At 35.8% G+C, this 24,207-nt stretch overlaps 1 protein-coding gene and 1 non-coding gene across 6 annotated transcripts in view; one reads left to right on the top strand and one right to left on the bottom strand.

The window, feature by feature from the left end:
• METTL4 (methyltransferase like 4) overlaps window positions 1-24,207 on the bottom strand; it is a 137,392-nt gene that overhangs the window by 109,832 nt on the left and 3,353 nt on the right. For all 5 annotated transcript variants that reach the window (XM_030925907.1, XM_030925910.1, XM_030925909.1 and 2 more), the window contains exons 2-6: window positions 22,881-23,704; window positions 20,117-20,179; window positions 8,346-8,715; window positions 6,322-6,391; window positions 1,397-1,571 (exon numbers count right to left, since the gene is read on the bottom strand). In XM_030925907.1, the coding sequence (XP_030781767.1) occupies window positions 1,397-1,571; window positions 6,322-6,391; window positions 8,346-8,715; window positions 20,117-20,179; window positions 22,881-23,276 (1,074 nt within the window). In that variant the 5' untranslated portion in view covers window positions 23,277-23,704. The remainder of the gene's footprint in view (window positions 1-1,396; window positions 1,572-6,321; window positions 6,392-8,345; window positions 8,716-20,116; window positions 20,180-22,880; window positions 23,705-24,207) is intronic.
• Window positions 9,043-9,177, top strand: LOC115895586. The gene has a single exon (XR_004055774.1). It is a non-coding gene; the product is annotated as a small nucleolar RNA U109 (small nucleolar RNA).

Here is a 24,207-nt window from a genome sequence, read left to right on the forward strand (position 1 = left end):
ATTAACATTTTACTGGGTTTGATTTCAAAAGATGACCTCCTCCTGACTTTGGTCCCAGGTTCTGACTATAAAAGAACTATCATAAGAGGCAAGACGGAATGGGGTAGTATACTCCTATCATGATCCTATACCAAATTAACCAACACTAAGACCAAAGTACAGCATGAAAACAAAGATACAACTGTAAGTCTTTGTCAAGTCCCATAACATAGGTATAAACAATATATACTTGTCTCCCCTTATCCAGTTTCACTTTCCAGGGTTTCAGGTACTCATGGTCAACCGCAGTCCAGAGATAGGTAAATATAGGACAAAAAGATATTTTGAGAGAGAGAGAGACTACATTTATATAACATTTACAGTATATTGCTATAATATTCTATTTTATTATTAGTTATTATTGTTTATCTCTCTATTTATAAATAAACTTTCTCATAGGTATGTATTATAGAAAAAAAACTATATATGGGGTTCAGTACCATCCATGGTTTCAGGTATCCATTAGGGGTCCTGGAATGTATCCCCCAAGCATAAGGAGGAACTACTGTACACAGCTTTTAGAAGATATTCCAGTAGATGAAAAAGTATACACAAAGTCATAAAAAGTACAACTCCACTGTGTTAAAAATGAATATGCTTGCAATATAAACATTAAACACTAAAATAATAGCTTGGCTTATCTTTTCAAAATTTAGGAAGGCTTTTATACATCATCTAAATAGTCAATGTATCTTTAAAAGGAAGCCTGATGAACTCTAAATTGATACCTGATTTTTCTGTATTTTTTGGTAATCTTGTAGCATGCAGAGATATTAAAGATCATTCAACCAATTCTAGAGTTTGAATCATCTCTTTCAAAAATATGCACAGCAGCACAAAAGGCACTGAGGACCTAAGTTAACAAGATTTAGAGCATAAAAGGTTCTTGGTCCTGGCATCTTCCCATCCCCTCTACAATGGGTTACTTTGCTCTTCCTTGCCCTCATCCCCCACGAAATAGGAAAAAGAAATCACAAAGGATGGTTGAAATTGTGAGTATATAAAGGGGAAGAAGATGAAGGGTAAGACTATTTCTATGTTTGGTGATACATAATTCCCCAAAGTTTTTGTTTGTTGTTTTTTAAATAAGACATAATCAGAGCGTTTAAAATTTTCATCCTGATATCTTCCTGACTGATTTCCCAAAGCCAGCAGTTTGAGGCCCCATTACAAAAAGACATACAAAAAAAAAGCCTTGAGAATAAAAATATAAAAGTGCTAAGCAGCGAAGCAAAAGTCTGAACTAGCCCATGCTGAAGGAGTAGAGCAGTGACATGTTGAGCATGACAAAATAGATGCTACCTTTACGTGACTTCTATCAAGTTGTATTAACAAATAAGCTAACTTCTGAACTTACTTTTACCCAGTGCCACTCAGCAACTACCTCCACAGACCAAGAGGGATAAAGTTCTTCCTTTATAAAACGTAGGTGCTTCTGTCTATTGGTCACCCAAGTAACAAGAAGACAGTTTGGAGCAGCCAATTTAGGGATAGGTATTTGCTTTATTTGCAGGGGTGACAAATAACTGTACCTAAAAATAAACAGAAAAAAGGATGAGCAAAATTCACTGCAAAAAAAAGAAAAATAAGCAGGGAGAAGACATGCATAACACTGACTCCACAAATGCAAAGCTCCTACTGCTATTTATTTGTGTAGCAAAATATAAAGCCACAGTGCCACCCAGTGGACACATTATTACACACAAGTCAAAAATCACCTTTTTTTTTACTAGTTTAAAAACGTCAGGCTATATTTTTTTTTTAGTCATTTCTAAATGCATTACGTTTCAGTAATTTTACTATTTACAATACTTTTTCTCCAATTCAAAATTAAGCAAATACTGTTGTTTAGATCCCATACTCTGTATTACAGAGGAACCCCGTCACAGTGAGTCTTGAAACTAGTCTCTCAATAACCTAAGTCAAACCCTACAAGCCTTACCTGGCACCAAATCAGTGTTGCAAAATTGGTAATGCTAAAGCCAATCTATTCCAATGAAGCTTCTTCTAGCCCTAGAATCCTCAAACCCTGCACAAAATGCTGACTCCCTGTGTCATCTATCATCTCACCCATCCTCATCTCGCTTTCTGCCTTCCCAGTCAATTCCACTGGGTTCTCTGAAGCCCTCATGTTTTCATTGTGTAAAACAAAATCTATAATCTTGTATCTCCTGGCCATAGAGTATAATGTCTAGTTTGTCCTGCAAAAATACTACCTGCTCTACAACATTCAATCAAATGAATATGGCCCTTTCTCCAACATTCAGTGGGAGGGGAGAAGTCATTATTCTCCTGGCTCCCCCATGGCCATTTCTAGGGTATAACTCATCCACCTTTGCAAAAAACCCTTTCTCTTTGAGAGGTATGCTATCCAGCTATGTTAGCCTCTACTGTTGCTTATTGAATCCATTTCATCCTCAACATATAGCTCTGAGATCCCTCTGCCTCATCAACACAAAACTGGCCATTATTCTGAATAATTTCAAAGCACAATTCATATAATGTACATACTTCAACTATTTTTCACCTAAACAAATACAACTGCCTTCATCCCACTTCCATAATCCACTCCACTTCCATAATCCACTCCAATGCCATAACCTGGACCCTATCATCACTCACACTTGCTCCCTCTCTGAAACCATAATCATCAATCTCTGGCAATAACTTCCTATGCCTCACCTACTCTTTGACCTTATCTAGCAGTTTATTCCTGACCACACTTACTCTTCTTGCCCGTGGACCACCAATCGCTTCATTGCCTTCTCACTAGCACTCTCAGTTCCCATCCTCCCTTTACCCTTCAACCTCACAGTTCCCACAAACCTCCAATCTTAAATCAATATCACAATTTTATTCAATTTGTTTGTACAGGGAAAATCAGGTGAAGAAAATGCAGAAGAACTGGGTATTAAAAGTTTATTAAATCCATTCTCAGGATCTCAAACTACTCAGCAATTCCTTTACTTATCCTTGGTCAAGTATCACAAATGCTCACCCTGTTCAGATCCCTTACCCAAACTCTCTCATACATCAGCACAACAAGGCCACCAACCTCCTTCAACTACCCAACCCTAACCCCTCTCCTTTATATACCTTTACTTATCTATGTTCATACATTTCCTCTTAAAGGAAATGGCATGATTTCACCCATTAAAGCTTATCCCTCCGGTTGTATTCTCTTATTCCTATATACTAGTAACTTGTAATACCAATTATCCTCTCCTTCTGTATTTTCAACTTCTCTAGTAGTTCTTTACCATCAACCTATGATTATCCTATCTCATTTGAAAAGAAGATGAGAAAAGGAGAACGGAGAAAAGGAGAAGAGAGAGTAAGAAAAGGAGAGGAAAAGGTGTGGAGGGGAGGAGAGGAAAAAGAAGGGGACAGAGAATACAGAAGAGAAATTCCCTCAATTCCATCTCCTTCTATCTACAACTAAGCTAACGACTTGTATGTAAATCCTTCTACTTTCTCTCCTTTATTTTATTCCTTAGTTGACTCCAATGAGACTTTTACCATTATGCTTGCTCTGAAAAATGTAAATGACTTCCCAATGGCCAAATGCAACAAACACTGGAATCCAGCTCTAGCATGTGACAACTGTATGTCAGGAACAATCAATAAATATTTCTTAAAACAAACAGGGTAGGGCGTGGTAGCTCACGCCTGTAATCCTAACACTTTGGGAGGCCGAGGCAGGTGGATCACCTGAGGTCAGAAATTTGAGACTAGCCTGGCCAACGTGGTGAAACCCCATCTCTACTAAAAAAAAGACAAAAATTAGCCAGGTGTGGTGGCGGACACCTGTAATCCTAGCTACTCAGGAGGCTAAGGCAGGAGAATCGCCTGAACCCAGGAGGTGGAGGTTGCAATGAGCTGAGATCAAACCATTGCACTCCAGCCTGGGTGACAAGAGCGAAACTCTGTCTCAAAAAAAAAAAAAAAAAAAGAGCAAAAGAATTCAGATCTCAAGCACCCACGTTTCCTGCCATCTAAACAAGTACTCTTCATAATCAAAGTGATGAAAGAACTAATTTTGCTACAGTATGAAGAACGTCAGGTGAAACATTTAAAGTTACCTGGTTTCAATAACTGCAGATTCCTTGATTGCCTTAATTTAACTGGGTTGATTTGTGTGGAGAAAGAGGTAATATTCGTATCGCCTCTTCTAGCTCTAATTTCATGGAAATCACTAAGCAAATTCTAAAACATGCATATTAATGTGATGCAATGGAAAGTATGCAAAAAACAAAAAGAAAATGGTGAGAATGTAGAAAAACTAGACCTCTCATTGCTGGTGGGAATATAAAATGCTGCAGGCACGGTAGAAAATAGTTTGATAGCTCCTCAAAAACTTAAAGATAGAATTACATGGTGCAGTAATTCTACTCCTAGGTGCACATCCAAGAGAACTATTAATAAAAATGTATTGCCCAGAGTTAGCCAAACTGCAAAGTTTGAAGGCCCCGTCCTCAAGACACCTCACTTCAAAAACCAACTACAAGTTAAGGTAGTTTCCAGAGCAACCCACAGAATCAAAAATTTGCTAAATGAACTGAAAGCTTTTATATTCAGTTACAATTTCTCAAAGGTAAGGATACAAATTAAAATCAGCCAAAGAAACAGAGTTAAAAGATACTTAAAGAAATATGACAACTGAACATGTATAATCCAGAATTTTTTTTGCTACAAAGAACATTCCTGGGACAATCAGTGTAACCTGAAAAATACCTGTACATAATATTTATCAATGTTGATTACCTATTTTGATAATTACGTTGATTACCTATTTTGATAATTACGTTATGTAAGACAATTATCTTTGTTTTTAGGAAATACATACTGAAATATTCAAGGGTAACTTACCCTTTCTCTTAATCCATTCTCAAGTAACTCACAAAAAAATTATATAAAGATATAGATATCTACACACACAGAAAACAGATACATGAATTCTTTGTATGATTCTTGCAACTTTAAAAGAAACAAATCTGGCCAGGCATGATGGCTCACATGTATAGTCTCAGCACTATGGGAGGCTGAGGCAGGAGGATCGTTTGAGACTAGGAGTTTAAGACCAACCTGGGCAACATAGCAAGACACTGTCTCTACAAAAAAAATGTTTTAAATAGCCAAGTGTAGTGGCACACACCTGCAGTCCCAGCTACTCAGGAGGCTGAGGCAGCAGGCATATTTGAACCAGAAGTTTGAGGCTGCAGTGAGCTGCGATTGCACCACCGCATTCCAGCATGGGCAATGGAGTGAGGCCCTATCTCAAAAAAAAAAAAAAAAGAAGAAGAAAAAGAAAACAAAACAAAACAAATCCTACTGGCACAGCTCATAAGAAGCATAAGAAAGGTGAGGATCACTGTGGAGAAGAAGAAATTTCATATGAAGTTTAAGTCAAGGAAATTGGAATTTTTCAGTCTAGAAAACTGAAAAGTGAGAGAAAATGTAACTGAAGACATTCATTAAAATTGAAAGGAAAAGGCCAGGCGCGGTGGCTCACACCTGTAATCCCAGTCACTTTGGGAGGCTGAGGCAGACGGATCATGAGGTCAGGAGTTCAAGACCAGCCTGGCCAATATAGTGAAACCCCATATCTACTAAAAAAACAAAAATTAGCCAGGCATGGTGGTATGCGCCTGTAGTCCCAGCTACTTGGGAGGCTGACGCAGAAGAATGTCTTGAACCTAGGAGGTGGTGGTTCCAGTAAGCCGAGATTGCACCACTGCACTCCAGCCTGGCGACAGAGTAAGACTCCGTCTCAAAAAAAAAAAAAAAAAATTGAAAGGAAAAAAATGTTTAATGCTATTGAAAGGAAATATCATCTTAGTAACTAATTGAACTTATCACCCTAAGATGTAACATAAACTAAAAAATTAAAAATAAAAACAAATTTGAGAATGAATTAGATAAATTCATTCATAACACATTATTAAGGAAAACTAGAAATATTTTGGCACATATTTCTAAACTTTAGAATTTAATATTAAAGAAGACAGATATGTTGTCCTTTGGTGTTAACAGAAACAGCCCTGAACTGCTTCTGGTGATTAATAAATGCACTACTTTTGACATTGTTACACTTATATATAGTTACAGTTCAAGAGAATTAACTAGTTAAGGAAATTAAACTGTTAAAACCATTGAAAGCATTTTAGGAGTTTCAGATAACCTATATCATGAAGTAATACCAACAGTATATTAAACTATTATGTACAAAGGACTACAGGCTTTTTAGAAAGCACTTCTAACAGTTAATTCATTTCCACTTACCTATTACTTCTTTTAACTGATTTGTTCTGCCATGGCGGATCTATCACAATTACATCAAATGTTTTCCTATCTGAAAACAAAGACCCAATTTCAGAAAATACTTTCTCTACGTGATCACTTTAAAAACTAAACACGTTCTTCAAAACTCAAGTGATTTAACTATGGACACGAATACAATGGAATGCACCGAAAGGATCTGTATACATAGCATTTATTCAAACAGAGTAATTTATCATTAAATACTAGATGTTTCCCTTACCTCTAGCATTGTATCATAATTTTAACCTACTGCAATTTTTACAGAGACTACCTGCAGATGACCATAGCTCAGTAAGCTGAACCTAGTGATCTGTGAATTACCTATGCATCTTGGCAGCCATATTAATATAGTCCTAAGAAATCTAAGTCATTTTTTTTACTTTTTATTTTAAAACAATTTCACCCTTTATAACCGACATATTGACCATAATGAAACTTCCCCAATTATTTACTAATGTACTTCTTCAGATTCAGGATCAAAGCCAGGATCAAACATTGCATTTAGCTGCCATCCCTCCTAACTCTACTCCAACCTGAAAAAGTTCCTCGGTCTTTCTTCATCTTTCATGATGTTGAAACTTTTAAATGCTACCAATTATTTCATAGGATGTCCCTCAATCTGGGTCTAGTATTTTCTCATGATTAAATTTAGGTTATTTGTTTTTGGCAGGAGAACCACCAAAGTAATGCCTGCCATGCCCAATCAGTGCAACATATCAGGAGGTAAAGGATGTTAAAAAGTCTTTGGTTAAAGTGTTATCTGCTGAGTTCCACCAGTTTTTCCCTTGTAATTAACAAGTATCTTGGGAGAAGATACTTTAAGACCATGAAAATAGCCTGTCTCATCTTTTCACCCACTATTTTGACATCCATTTCTTATGGTGTTTATCAAATGGAAATTCTCTAGCTCCATCATTCCATTAATTTATTAATTGGAATCAATAATTCCAATTATGTAAGGAGTAATTCCAATACTGTAAGGAAGAGCTATCCTTTCTCCCCCTTCTATAAACATAGGTATGTTTTTATAAATGTGTGCAATCTCATAAGTAATCAAAAGAATGCAAATTAAAATAAAGAAGTGACACTTTTTAAGCTATTAGAGTAACAAAGATCAAAAAGAAGAGAAAAAATGTTCATGCATAGCATGGTTTTCTCATTAATTTGTTATCCTGTCATTTACTCTGAAGAATTTATGGCACTGCTACACGGATAATCACTCATGTGTAAGAAGGCTTGATAGCAATTAAAAGAAGCTTTCCATTAGTAAGTTGTGTTGTAGTTGCCAAATAACTTACAATTTTGCTTGAAAATGTCCAAATAACAATAAACAGGAAATTAAATTCAATTTGACCAATCTACCTCAATTTGATCAATATACCTCAAAATGACCCAAAGAAGCAGGTATTATCAGGTCCATTTTATAGATTAGGAGACTGGGGCTCAGTTTTGTGAAATGAATACCCCTAAGACTCACAGTTAAATAAGTTTCAGGATGTAAAGTCAAATACAGGTCTGTGTGACTGTGGACTTCAATATGTAAATTTTTTAACTTTGTACAGGAAAATGTTTCACGAAATTTTAGACAATGAGCTTGAACACTAGCTTAAAATGTATCCTTTATACAAGGCTAGGAATGATTCGGGAATTGATATTCATAACTGAAGCGTTTCTACTTTGCTATGAAGAAGTTAAAAAAAGTGATTTCGTTAAACACAACTGCATACTGAACTCCTAAGTACAGAGAAATAACCATATTTGCTCTCTTTGAAATAAGCTTTTGACTCTTTATTCATAATAAAAATTTATTTTTAAAAAAAGCAAAAGTCAGCACCTTAAAATTAAACCTAAGAGAGAAATAACACAAGGAAAAGTGTTCACCCTATCCTCATAAATCATGACCCATATTCAAATTTCAAACTAGCTCTTAACTTTCAGCCCACAGAAAAATTATATTTTTCTAACAACAAACAATAATTACTTACAGTTCAGAAGTGGTTGCATACAAGAAATGTCAGATAAAAGAAAACTGCTTTTTGGTGGTAGCAGGTATTTTTGTCCCATTAAAGTAATCACTTTTGTAAAGCTAGAGTTGTTTTCAACAACTCGCAAAAATAAATCCTGTTCTGTAACAGATGTATCCTCTTCCAGCAATTGTAATGTCTGATGTTCCATTTCATTTAGAGAAGGCAAATGTTTTGCCATTTCACATAATTCTGGCAAATTGCAGGTATCAAGTGGTAAAGTAATGGGCTTACTACACTTGTCCTGTTTTTCAAAAAGTGGATAAAGAAAACCACTTTTGAGACCTTCCTGGATTAATTGTAAAGATCCATCCAAAATCAGCTCCCTGATCTGAAAGAGAATTTTAAGTACATTAAAAGAACATTGACATTTAAAAAGAACATTGACTGTGCTTTGAATATCTGAGTTTATAAATTGAAATCAATATCCTTAACACTTACAGTAAAATAATTCTGTAGGACAACAAAAAGATAAGAATGTGTGAGCATGCCTTTGAACTGCTGTTTTCCAACTGTAGAGTGAAACAACCGTCACAAATTCACTGGCAATGAAATAACCAAACAATATATATAAGAAAATATATCCTCAAACATGTAGAAGGTAAATTTGATCATTGGAATGTTTCTAGAAGAAAATGGGACTTCTAATCTATAGGGATTGCATAAGGAAGTATCTGCTCTTCATTCCTTTGGGAGCAGAAATACATCCATAACATGCTAAATTACAAAAGGAGGTCTCAGGGCTGCCAACGTTTCAATAGAGGTTGAGTGGTAGTATATTACTCCTATATAAGAAAAAAATAATAATAATAATCTATAGAGAGAATTAAGTTTAAATCACAACATTTAATCTTAGATTTTTCTGGTTATCTAATTTTAAAATAAACATATCTTTTCTTTCATAAAACATAATTTGAATTATAAAGAAAAACATAACTCTGTAAAATAAACATATCAACAAAGGTTTGTAAAAATACAACTAAAATAATTACAAAAAAATAAAACCCAAGTTACCTTTCTGGATAAGAAGGAGTATCATGTATCAGATTTACCCTTTCAACTGAAATTACTTTTTTTAAAGACACAAAATATGTTTGCTTGTTTGGTTGGTTGGTTGGTTTAAAAAAAAAAAGGGGGGGTTTTCAGACTTCGGATGCCATGCAGTGGTCCCTAAACAGCAAAAACAAAGGACTGCCCCAGCTTACTGCCTTCAGAAAGTTCCCAGGCACAGGGAAGACACATGCAGAGTCCAGCAGTCTCTCTGAGTTGAGGAGATGGAGCTTAGAGTCTAGAAAGGCCAAGGAAGGTGTCAGAGAGGAGAGAGCACAGACAGAGCTCCTAAGAGCTGCAGGCGATCTGCCCAAAATTCCAGCCGACTCACGATCAACACATGCATGGGACGAAACTACCATGCGCCAAGGAAGGAAGAACCAGAAGAAATGACTAGCGGAAACAATGCCCAGGGCTCACCCAGGGCTGAGAAGAGTTAGTGCTCCCCAACGCCAAAGTGGAAAACCTCATAACTCACGGAACATCAGGCAGACAGTTCACAAGGGTATTGCCTTGGCAACTGGGAGAAAAAAAAAATAGCTCTAGACCAAAGTCTGCTCTGATCATAACTAAATAAGCTCACACAGAGTCTCAGAAAGATCAACCAGTTGCAAAGAAACGTTTTCTGAGAACAAAGCTCAAGAATATTTACAGGAATACGAAAATATGAACTACCCAAAAAGCTAAAGTAGAAATGTCTTACAAAAAAATTAAAATTAGGAATGTAAAGAAGCAGAAAAATTTATTATAAAAGGAAAAAAATCACCAAATGGAAACACATAGGAATGACAAAGATGATAAAATTAGTAGAAAAGGTCAGGTAGGTTTACTTGCAATCCAAATAAATATATTGGGAATAAAAGTAGAAAAGGATATTCAAGTATTTATACTATATTCATATGTACAAAGATGTAAAGGAAAAAATAAGCATAGAAAGAAGTGACATAGAGACATAAAAAAAAGGACCAAACGTGTCCAAAATGAAGACAGAAAAACTATTTGAGGAAATAATGGCTGAAAATTTCCAAATTTGCTGAAGAAGAAGAAGAGGAGGTGGGGGTAAGGGGAGGAGGAAGAAGAAGAGGAGGAGGAGGAATCTGCACTATGTCACATCCTAATCAAATTGAAAAGAAACAGTGATCAAGAGAAATGTTGCCAGCGACTTCCACTGACTGGAATAACAAAGAGAAACAGTAACAAGAGCTTTTAAAACATTAGGCAAGAAAGGACAGTAGCCCTAAGCTACGAGAAAGAAATCGATAGCCCCAGCAAATTGCCTGGACAGAGTATCCAGGCCATAGAAAGGAAGAATCTGAGCAGAGCCTGGAAGAATCCCTGAGTTGAGGAGACGGAAATGAGAGTATGGTTAATAGTTCACAGGACAGACTATCAGAGAGGAAAGCGCTCCACAGAGAGAGAACTCAAGAGATCTGCAGGTAGGCACACTAGAGAAATTTACCTATGTACTGATCAGTACAAGTGTGTGAAGGAACTATCAGAAGCTGGGAAAAGGAGTACCCCAAAAATTTTAAAAATAAAAAAATTTTTTAAAAGTGTCTGATGCTCCCTAGGGCCAAGAATAGTGTCCGTTTCCACCACTCATATGGGAACACCTCATGATTCACAGGGCAATTAGGAGACAATTCATCCTGAGTCTCTGAGCAGAGGCACTGACAGCTTTTGTTCCAGAAAAAAATTCCAAGGATATGTATACAACATGGAAGATGGAGTAGTGCCTCCCCAAGGCAGAGGACAGACTTGTATGCTGTCCAGGTTAATAAAGACTCCCTCTGGGGCAAAAAGTCAGAAAGGTTTGTTCACAACCCACTTAAAAGACGAGAGTTCCTTAAGCTTGGGATCCCTTAGCTGTGAATCAAAGAATCGCTGCATGCATAGCAAACCCACTGCATGCACAGCATCCAACTAGGTTGATTGCCATTGCTGTCATGGGACATGGGGTGCAAAGGGAGCCTGTGAGCATAAAGCACATGCTGTGCCAGAAGCAATAAAGTCCTTTGTTCCTGACCTAGGAGTCTCCTATCTTCTGCTAGCATCCATGAAACTAAGGCAAGCTAACTTGTTAGCTTCCAAATAGGGTAAAATTACAGTTCTTGACGGGGTATTGGGTAATTAGATGGATCTTGCATCAGTATAGGGGCATGATTAGCCTTAAACACTATTCTAAACCAACCTTAAAAAGCTACCCAGCAAGTGAGAGATTAATTAATGCAAAAGTCTCTAAAGACACAGAAGTCCTGAAAAACACCATCAACTAACTTTATCTGACATTCATAGAACAATGCATCTAACACTGCATCTGACATTCATAGAACACTGCATCTAACAATTTTTGGAAAGAATATGTATAGACAATACATATTCTTCTCAAAAGTATATAACACAGGCACAAAGATAACTGATATGCTGGGCCATAAAACAAGGTTCGATAAATGTAAAAGGACTGAAATCCTAAGAGTATGCTCTATGCCCCATTGGATTTAAATTAGAAATCAAGAACAAGAAGACACTGAGATAAACTCTGGAAATGAAATAGAACAATTCTAAATAATTCATATAGGTCAAAGATGAAATAATAAGGACAATCAGAAAATACTTTTTATTGAATCAAAGTGAAAATACAAAATATCAAAATAGGTGGAAGGCAACCAAAGCAGTGATTTAGAGGAAAACTTACAGCTTCAAGTGCTTAAGTTAGAAAAGAAAAAAAGATATAAGTTAACTGACATAACATTCCATTTTAAGAAAATACCCAAGAAAATTAAAAATTAAAAAAGTTAGAAAAAGAAGAGCAAAGTAAACCAAAAGAAATAACAAAAAAACAGAAATCAATAAAATGGAAAACACAGAGATAATAAGGAAAATTAACTAAATTAAAAGCTGGTTCTTTCAGTATTTGTAAATCATGTATTTGATAGGGGGGTAACATCCAGAGTATATAAAGAACTTCTAAAATTCAACAAGAAAAAAAAACAAACAGCCCAATTGTAAAATGAACAAAGGATATGAACAGACATTTCTCTCAAGAAAATATACAAATGGCCAACAAGCACATAAAAAGATGCTCAACATTACTAACCATTAGGTAAATACAAATCAAAACCACAATAAAATACTACTCCACACCTACTAGGATAGCTATTCAGTGTTGGCAAGGATGTGGAGAAACTGGAGCCCTTGAGTATTGCTGGTAGGAATGTGAAATGATAGATCCACTGTGGAAGGCAGCGTGGTGGTTCCTCCAAAAATTAATCACAGAATTACGATAAAATCCAGCAATTCCACTTCTGGGTATATATCCAAAAGAATTAAAAGCAAGAACTGGAATAGATATATTTGTACACCTATTTTCAGAGAAGCATTATTCACAATAGCCAAAGGTAGAAACTACCCAAAAGTCCATAAACAAATGGATAAACAAAATGTAATATTTACATAAAATGGAATATTTTTCAGCCTTAAAAAGGAAGGAAATTCTGATATATGCTACATGGACAAACCTTGAAGACACACTGAAATCAGTCAGATGCAAAAGGACAAGTATTATGTGATTTCACTTATATGAGGTACAGGCAAATTCACAGAGACAGAAAGTAGAATACTAGTTACTAGGCAGCAAAGGAAGGGGGAGTGGGGAGTTACTATTCAATGTATAGTTTCAGTTTGGAATGATGAACACGTTCTGAAGATGGATGTGGTAATGATGGCATGACACTCTGAATGTACTTAGTACCACTAAATTGTACATCTAAAAATGGTTAAAACAGTCAATTTTATGATATGTATATTTTACCTATTTAAAAAAAACACAGATTACCAATAAAAGCAATGAAAAAGTTATTATCACCACAGATCCTACAGACATTAAAAGAAAGCATAAGATAACATGACTTCATGTTAACAAATTTAACAACTAGGATGAAATGAACACATTTCTGGTTTTTGTTTTTTATTTTTTTGAGAGGGAGTCTGTCTGTCAGCCAGGCTAGAACGGAGTGGCAGTATCTCGGCTCACTGCAATCTCCGTCTCCCAGGTTCCAACAATTCTCCTCCCTCAGCCTCCCGAGTAGCTGGGATTATAGGAGCCCACCAATGCACCTGGCTAATTTTTTTATATTTTTAGTAGAGATGGGATTTCACCATATTGGCCAGACTGGTCTCCAATTCCTAACATCAAGTGATCCGCCCGCCTTGGCCTCCCAAAGTGCTGCGATTACAGGCACGAACCACCATGTCTGGCCTGAAATGGACGCACTTCTTAGAAAATAAAACTTGTGAAAACTGACATCAACAGAAACAAAAAACCTGAAAATCCTGTTCTCTATTTAAAAACCTGATTTTGTTACTAAAAACCTTCCCCCATGACAATTAAAACACAACACATCAGAACTTACAGGATGTTGCTAAAGCAGTGCCCAGAGAAAAAGCCTCACCATTAAATTCTTCTATCAATAAATAAAGTAAAAAGAAAAGAGAAAAAATGTAAAGCTGCCAAAAAAGTATCCACCACAAAAAGCAACACACTGAGATGGTTACAAAGGGGGGGGTTCTATCAAACTTTATCAAACTTTTAAAGAATAAATTATCCCAATTCTTTTTCTATTGCTCCAGAAAATTGGAAAGTAAAAAGAAGGAAAACTTCTAGCTTTCAACACGAGAGGGCTAATAAGTTCTCCAGTGTGCAAACATCCTACATATTTACATATATAATTATATATAAGGCCAAAGAAGCAAATATATCAGACCAATCTCTCTTATGACTGTCCCAAATAAACTATTAGCAAATAAAATCCAGTAGAGGCTGGGCGCGGTGGCTCACGCCTGTAATCCCAGCACTTTGGGAGGCCGAGGCGGGCAGATCACGAGGTCAGGAGATGGAGACCATCCAACTAACATGGTGAAACTCCGTCTCTATTAAAAAAATGCAAAAAATTAGCCGGGCATGGTGGCAGGCGCCTGTAGTCCCAGCTACTCAGGAGGCTGAGGCAGGAGAATGGCGTGAACCCAGGAGGCGGAGCTTGCAGTGAGCCGAGATCCGGCCACTGCACTCCAGCCTAGGTGAGAGTGAGACTCCGTCTCAAAAAAACAAAAAAAAAAAAAATCCAGTAGAACATTTTAAAAATAGTAACATCATGATGATTTGGAATATATTCTGCAAATGCAAGGATGGTTAATATGAAGAAGAATCATAGGACAAATCTATTCAGTCTCCTTCAATAGGATCAATAGGTTCATGGAAAAAAATTTTTAAAAAGGAAAAAAAAAAATCTATTCAATCTCCATCTATGCCTAACATGTTATTACCAACTCAGTTGAAACCCAGTATTATGCTTAATGATGAAATTATTCCCCTTGTCAAGGACAAGACAAAGTAACTATGCTCACATATATGATTTATGTTTATTATACACAAAAATATTCTTTAATATTGTATTATAATTTCCACCCTATAGAATTAGAGAAGAAATCAGAAATAACGATAATTGGAAAGGTATAAGTAAAATTACTACTATTTGAAAGAGTTATATATCTGGAAAATCCAAGAGATACAACAACAAAAAATTACTACAACTTAACAAGAAACCTTCAAGGCCTCTATAAAGAAAATTTTACACAACAACACAACAAAACGTGAACAAATGGAAAAATACATTCATGTTTTGGGGCAGAATCACCAACATCTTAAAGATGTCAACATGACCTAATTTAATTTAGAAATGTAACTTGATGCCATAAAAATAGCAATAGGTTTTCTAACTAGATATTATCATTGATCCTAAAATTTATATGGGGAAACAAAACAAATTTATTAAAAAGAGGAGTAATGAGAAAAGGATGGGGACAGACAGGACTGGCATTACTGGACAGTCAAACCTCCAAACCTCAAGACACTAGCAAATAGAGACAAATAAGTCTTAAAGTCCAGAGATCAACTCAAATACATATGTGAATTTTACATAGTTAGCATCTCATATCAGCAAGGAAAAACTCAAATGATAGTGGAACAAATGAACAATAGTCATCCAGAAAAAATAAAGTTGGATTCATATCTCATACTTTATCCAGAACTCTAAATAGATCAGTGATATACATGTAAAATAAAACCACAAATGTTCCAGAAGAAAGAAAAAAATTTTTTAAAACCTTGCAGAAGGAATATCTTTCTAATTATGACTCCAAAATCCAGAAATCATAAGGGAAAAAAATTGATAAATCCAACCAAATAAAAATATAATATTGTCTGTGTGGTAAAAGCAAAGAACCAATCATAATTAAAATTTATGTGACAAACTGAATAAAATATATTTGCAATTTGTATCATAGACAAAGGACAAATTCCCTAGCATATAAAGGGCTCCGGCCAGGCACAAAGGCTCATGTCTGTACTCCTAGCACTTTCAGAGGTCAAGGCAGGAGGATGGATGGAGCCCAGCACTTCAAGACCTGCCTGGGAAACACAGGGAGATCCTATCTCTATCAAAGAGTTTAAAAAATTAGCCAGGCATGGTGGCATGCTTTTAGTCCCAGCGCTTCAGGAAGCTGAGGTGGGAAGATCACTTGAGCCCGGAAGGTCAAGGCTGCAGTGAGCCTTGCACTATTGCACTCCAGCCTGGGTGACAAAGCAAGACCTGGTCTCTAAACAAACAAACAAACAAATAAATAAATAGGTCCTATAAATCAGTAAGGAAAAGAACAACCCAGCTTTTTCAATGTCTGAAAGAAACAAACAATTCATCTAAAAAGAAATATAAATGGTTTTTAAAACATACGTAAAAATGCCTACTACGTTCATAAAAAGAGAAATGCAAATTAAAACCATACTGAAATATTATTTTTTTAAGCTATCAGTTGGCAAAGACATAAGCATTGATGACACACCATGATGGTAAAGATGTGGGAAAACAGGTAAAATTATACATTTCTGGTTGTCAATAAGCTGATTAAAAAAACTTTACAGTAGCAATTTGGCAGTATCCTCTGACCCAGCAATTCAACTTCTTGAAATTTATCCTGCAGATACACATATACATGTGGAAAGTGGCAGGTGCATATACACCTGATGTCAGCAGTTAAAGATTAAGTAAATAAAATTATGAAACACAATGAGATATAAAAATAAGAAAGTATGTTTAAGTTAAGGGAAAAGAACAAGGTGCAAAAGTGTTTGAAATATGCTACCATCTAAACAAAAAAAGGGGGAGAATACATATACACTGTCTTTTACATATGTACAACAATATTGGACAGATATACTGGGAAGAGAAAACTGGTGACTGAGGCATAGAGATTAGAGGAAGACTTCACTGTATAGTTTTTGCACATTTTAAACTTTACTATATAAATGTATTATCTATCCAAAAACAAATAAATATTAAATGAAATAAAAAGTAAATCTGATCATGCCATGTGCTTTCAAAAGCTTCCCACTAGCCAGGCATGGTGGTGCATGCCTGTAGTATCAGCTAATTGGGAGGCAGAGGCAGGAAGATCACTAAAGCCCAAGAGTTTAAGGTTGCAGCCAGCTATGACTGTGTCACTGCACTCCAGCCTGAGTGAAAGAGTAAGACCCTGTCTCCTAAAAAAAAAAAAAAAAAGCTTCCCACTACCTTTTAAATTACACCTAAATGTCGTATGATAGGCTTATAAAAATCTTACATGATCTGCTTCTTCTTACCTCCCCACTTTCATCTCTAGCCACTCTCTTATTTGCATTCCATAGTCCGATCATCCTGAACCTTTTCCAGTTCTTTCAACAAGCCTTTTTCCATCTTGCTTCTGAACTTAGGAAATGCTATTATTTCTAAGCCTCGAACACTCTTCATCACCCTCTTCCTACGCTTAATGCTTACTGTAAGGACTAGCTTAAACAAAATTACTGCCTGCATAGAACTGTCCTTGATACTCCATCCTCAAGTCTGAGTTGAAGATCTGTCCTGTATGCTACCATAGTCTCCCAGAATTCTCCTATGATAGTGCTTTTTACGCTACCTAGTAGTTTAGTTCAACTGTCTGTGTTTTTCAAGAAAATCACAAAATCATAAGGATTTTATCTATCTCAACTTCTAATGAAGTCCTGGAGCTGACATGGTGTCTGGGATACAGCTGGTATTCAATGAATATGTGTCAGTAAATTCAATTAATTTAATTAATGTAGAAATGTATAGATGAATAGATAGGAAGGAAGTGGGGGCACACAGATAAGATAGATTCAGGGAAGAAAATAAGGCAAGTTGTACTCCAGGTTTCTTCTTAATATATGCTCCTTAAAGTCACCTATAAATTTTATTATTATTAGTCTTTATATTAATAGTCTTTTATTATTAATAGTCTTTATACCAACCCTTTTAATAAATTCCTGAATACTAAATCACAGCAAATAAGATTCTAATTTTTGATATTGTTAATTGGCAATAAAATGGCCATATATCACCTTCATTCAAATTTGCTACAGAAGCTAAAAGGGCTCTAAATCTGATTCAGCAAATATTCTATCCCACTACTTTTTAAGAGTTTGATTCCATTCTGAAGCACGTTTCATAATTTGTATTTACGATTAATACAAGTATTTAGCAATTAGAATATACATGAATTCAAAAAATTCTATTCTCTAATTTTATGTAAACTTTAAAGTGAAAGTAAATCTTATTAATTTTTTTGTAGATACAAATACCCTGGACTTTCCTGATATTTCTGCCGTTAACCTTGCAAGTGGCATTTCCAGAAAATAGGTATATTTCCAAAATTAACAGAGTAAACTGCTCACATTGAGGGATTTAACATTTGTGTATTCAGCTGTCTTCAGAACATTTAAAAACCAATGTCTTTACGAAAACCACAATAAGATACCACTTTATATCCATCATAACGGCTACGATTAAAAAAAAGGGGGGGGGGCGGGGGGCTGCATACAGTGGCTCTTGCCTGTATTCCCAGCACTTTGGGAGGCTGAGGCAGGAGGACTGCCTGAGCCCAGGAGTTCAAGACCAGCCTGGGCAACATAGTAAGACCTTATCTCCACAAAAAATAAAAAATTAGCTGAGCGTGGTGGCACATGCCTGTAGTCCCATCTACTCAGGAGGCTGAGGCAAGAGGATCACTTGAGCCCAAGAGTTTAAAGCTGCAGTGAGCCGTGACTGCACCACTGCACTGCAGCCTGGGCAACACAGTGAGACCCTGTCTCAAAAGAAAAAACGAAAGTTAAACATAAAAGCTAATCCAACAATTCCACTTCTGGGTATATATCTAAAAAAAGCAGGGACTCAGACATTTGTACACCAACGTTCACAAAACCATTATTCATAATAGCCAAAATGTGGAAACAACCCAAATGACTATGAACAAATAAATGAATAAACAAAATGTAGTCTATACAAACAATGAAATATTACTCACCCTTAAAAGGAAATTCTGATAAATGCTACAACATGGATGAACCTTGAAGACATTATGCTAAGTGAAATTAGCTAGATACAAAAAGATAAACATTGTATGATTCCACTTATATGAAATACCTACTATAGGCAAATTCATAGAGACAGTGAGTAGAATAAAGGATACCAGCAGCTGGGAGACAGGGGGAAGGGGGAGTTATTAAATAATGGTAGAGTTCCAGTTTGGGATGATGAAAAAGTACTAGAGATGAACAGCAGTGGTGTGGTACAACATTGTGAATGTATTTAATGCCACAGAATTTTACACCTAAAAATGGTTAAAAATGGAAATTTTTATGTATATTCTACTACAAGAAAGGGAAAAAAAAACACAGTGTTCTACCATCACATTAATTCAATAAGACCGAATTCCAGATCGAATTTTGCCATTTCAAAGGTGCCCCACGGAAAAAAAAAAAATTAAGCTTAAAATATTTGTGTTCATTCTGTTTCTTCTCATTTCTTTAACTATCTGATCTCATTTATCGCTAAGTTCTAGAAACATATCCTTCACATTACTCATGCTCTCTTCTGCCACTATCTTAATATATTGCTTTATTATATTGTTTATATTGTTTATATTATATTGTTTTATTATATTGTCTATATGTTGTTTATACTATAGACAATAGAATTTTATAATATCTAAAATCTCTAAACTTAACCAATATAGCATAAGTTTACTTTGGTAAATATTTAAACTAATAGAAGTACATGAAGTTTCAATAAAAACTGGTTTAGGCTGGATGCAGTCACTCACTCCTGTAAAATCCTAGCACTTTGGGAGGCTGAGGCTGGCAGACTGCCTGAGCTCAGGAGTTCGAGACCAGCCTGGCCAACACGGTGAAACACCATCTCTACTAAAAATACAAAAAATTACCAGGGCATGGTGGCTCATGCCTATAATCCCAGCTACTCAGGAGGCCGAGGCATGAGATTGCTTGATCCCAGGAGGCGGAGGCTACAGTGAGCTGAGATTGCACCACAACCACTCCACCCTAGCCTGGGCAACAGAATGAGACTGTCTCAAAAAAAAAAAAAAAAAAAAAAAAAACAGACAAAACTGGTTTAAACTGTTCATCACTATAAAATTAACAATAAATATATTAAATGCCAAGCCTGATCAAAATGATTGCTTGATTTTGAAAAAAAAATCCTTATTTATGTTGTATATTTATTCTCTACTACTTCATATTAATCTTCCAATGTGATCAATGAACATTTTACACTTACCTTTGTATGGTATTCCATCGCATCCAATTCACCTTGATTGAAAACAACACATCTTTTACGCTTCTAAAGGGTAGATCAATTACAGGGGAAAAGTTATGTTGCCGTTAATATTTTGCTTTTTCATTATAACATTATTTATGTCTTATATCTTAGCCTAATAATAATTAATAATAGTAGTAATTGTCTACTGAGGTCAAAATCAATGCAAAGGGTATAGACTGAGGGGGTAAGCTTTCCCAAAGTAAATTTAAAACATCATAAACAAAATGGATTGTAAAACGTCACCTCAGCTTTATCTGCTATTAATAAGAAGTAGTTCCGGCCGGGAGCGGTGTCTCACACCTGTAATCCCAGCATTTTGGGAGGCCGAGGCAGGTGGATCACAAGGTCAGGAGATTAAAACCATCCCAGCCAACATGGTGAAACCCCGTCTCTACTAAAAATACAAAAAAAAAAAAAAATTAGCCGGGTGTGGTGTTAGGCACCTGTAGTCCCAGCTACTTGGGAGGCTGAGGCAGGAGAACGGCGTGTGAGACTCCGTCTCAAAAAAAAAAAAGAGCTAGTTCCACATGATAAAGTGTAGCATCAGCGCCCATGAAATACAAGGAATCTATGACACTGTATGAAGTTACTAGTGCCATCTACCACTTTATATATGGTATAATTATTCTCAATTTCCTTCATTTCTGAGAAGAGGAACCAGCCAGATGCTATCATCAAAAGAAATTCCAATGCACTTATGACTGATCTGAGGATTAGGTATGAATCAGATTTATATTAACACTGTTCTATATCTAACAATTCCATAGAAAAGAACACATAAGGCCATGCAATATAGAGTAAGGACTTTGTACTTTTTACTGCTGAAACCCCAGTGTTTACCTTGTGTCAAACTCTTAGCAAGCTAACAATAAATGTTTGTTGGCTAAATAAATAAATTGACTTAATATTGTATAATTTGCTTTAGCATATCAGACAGTGTCATCAAGATTACATTTATTACATAGGCTCATCTATTTTTTTCCATGTTATGAGAAATTTACCCAGCCTAAGAGATTAAACATTAAAAATTAATGCCCATACCCTGCAAACTATAAAGTCCTTTACAAAGGCTTGTTATTATCTGAATTACTTATATTACAACAGACTATTTTACTAAGAGCTCAGACAACACTAAATATTTTCTTTTCTGTGCATGACACACAGTAGATGACCAATAAATATTTGATGGAAGAAAAAAGGGGGCTGGGCCTAGTGGCTCACACCTATAATCTCAGCACTTTGGGAGGCCGAGGCAGGTGGATCACCAGAGATCAGGAGTTCAAGACCAGCCTGGCCAACAAGGTGTCTACTAAAAATACAAAAAATTGGCCGGGTATGGTGGTGGACGCATGTAATCCCAGCTACTCAGGAGGCTGAGAGAGGAGAATTGCTTGAACCTGGTAGGCAGAGGTTTCAGTGAACTGAGATCACACCACTGCACTCCAGCCTGGCAGCAAGACTCCGTCTCAAAAAAAAAAGCGGGGGATCAACACATGAACACATAGAGGGGAACAACAGGCACTGGGGCCTACTGGAGGGTAAAGGTCAGAGGATGGGAGGAGGGGAAGGATCAGGACAAATAACTAATGGGTACTAGGCTTAATACCTGGGTGATGAAATAATTTGTACAACAAACCTCCATGACACAAGTTTATCTATATAACAACCCTATACATGTACCTGTGAACTTAAAAGTTAAAAATTAAAATTAAAATTAAAAAAAGAAAAATATGCACAAAAGTCACAACATTAAAAAGTTCTACTTCAGAAAATGTATTTTCCTTATTACTTCCCTTATTCTAATTCTCAACAAACTTTCATATTTAATATCTTTCTTCTCCACCTAATTATAAGATCCATGGGGGAGGGATTATGTTTATCTTGTTTCATCACTATGCATACAATGGCACATAGAGAGAGCTCAAGTGCTTGTTCTGTGAGTAATGAATGTTAATCCTATCACAAAAAAGAAAATGCACATGTACCCTAGAACATAAAGTATAATAAAAAAAAATTTAAAAAAAGAAAATGCTGATTATCATCTATCTAAAATGGACTTTGTAAAATCACCTCTAAACTCCTGAAAGATATAAGAAGTATTAAAGCATAATTAATCTGATCCTATATGGCATTCTCAAAACTCTACTAAAAGACTGCACCAGTGTGAATATACAAATACATATACTTTACAAATGGGTATATTTACCACAGGAGCTTTCTACTTGTATCACTAGAAATTTTTAAAACAATCACTCTTCTTACAAACTTGTATTACATATCTCCAAGGGATAGCTCTCTAAAAACCTCCAAAAAACCACTTATGGCTTAGAAATTTTGCAGAAAAACTTTTTATTTTTTAAAGCAAAAACAGTTATAAACATAGTCATTAATACAAATGCCTAATCAAGAAAAGGATTTTTTGTTTGGTTTTTTATTTTTTCTTTTCTTTTCTTTTCTGCTTTCTGGGTTTATTTTCTTTGCTTAATTTACAGAGAATTCACTTCCCAGCCAACTTTCCTTATTTTTGAAATGCTATGCAATTTGGTCTTCTGAGAATAGTTGAAGCTAGAAAAAAGCTACAAATTATTTTGGATATGCTAAAGCCTTCGTGGGTTTTATTGATTCTTTATACTTAATGAGTCACCAGATATTTAAGACATGTAGATGATAAATCTCAGTTATGTTTTCTGCAGAAAAATAAATATTTCTTTAAACTTTCTACCTTCCCAATAATAGAAATGGAGATTTCTTTTTTAACACCATTCATCAGATCTTCCTTTTCATTACTTTGCTGGCATTCTTTGTGAACAGCTGGAGTTATATAAGGTTTGGTGACATCAAACAGTTCAGGTCGAAAAACAAATTTTTGTGTGAACATTTCATAATTTCCTCCATCATCATTCTCTGGCTTAGTGGTAGGGTCAGAAGCAATAGATGCAGCACAGGCTCCAGAAGAGGACACAGAATCCATTTGAAGAGACTCAAAGTGAACAGAAGTAGTGAACTCATTTTTACTGCAACAAGGTTCATGATGCTGGTGAAGTTGATAGTTTATCTTGTTGATAAAAGAAAGATGATCCAGTAACCACCCAGCTGACAACTGGTGTACCACAGACATTCCCTTCCTTTAAAAAAGCCTCTGGGAATTAGGAACTAGAAGTAAAATCTAACTTTCCAGATTAGCTTCTTAAATGTCTTGTATTTCAATAAACATACACTTCATACACAAAGATGTGATGTACAAGTACATAAACCTGACATGCACATTGAAGAGAATTTAGCATTCATGATATGTTAATATATACAGAAATTCTAAGGAAAATTGCAATGTTTTAATATAAACTTTCTTTTTAATTTCAGAGTTGATAATTCAACATTTTCAGCCAAAATTTGGCCAAAGGGGGTTAAAACCTGATCTTATGTCTGGAATCTCAATGTGATCCTCCTGTCTTTCTGGGGCCCCCACGACTTCTTGCTTTGGTCCTTGGGTCTAGCCACTATCCTCCAAGTCAGGAAGTCACTGAATCCTTAAAAGGACAAAGTATCCTGTAAAAGCAAAGAACACTATATTAGCTATGTGAATTCACCCGTTTTAATGAGATAAACCTATCTAGAGAGGGGCACAGAATTTCAGAAGGTGCTGTTAGCAGGTAATCCCTCATTTTCTCAAACTACACTTGTCATAGTAAGTCAGTCCATTCTCCAGTATCAGCTGCCCTGCTTAATCACTACTACCAATGGAGTAATAAGGTAAAAAGAAAAAATTGTTCTAGTCAGAGAAAATGCAATTTTAACAGCACCTCAGAAGCACTAAACCCTACCAAAACTGCAAGGTTAAGAGTCTAGATCTGTAATTGGTTCTGAGCGATACCACTTGGATAACTAGGTTTCTCAGAACCAACCTTTGTTCAAAAGATGGATTAGAGTTCTAGATATTGCTTTCTAAATCCAGTGCGGTGGAGAACTTAAGAGGGGACAGAATAATAAATAAATGAGTGACTAATGGCACAATAAATAATCATAGCATTTAGATTCAAATTTCTAACTCC

Source organism: Rhinopithecus roxellana, chromosome 21, assembly GCF_007565055.1.
Source record: "Rhinopithecus roxellana isolate Shanxi Qingling chromosome 21, ASM756505v1, whole genome shotgun sequence".
NCBI lineage: Eukaryota > Metazoa > Chordata > Mammalia > Primates > Cercopithecidae > Rhinopithecus > Rhinopithecus roxellana.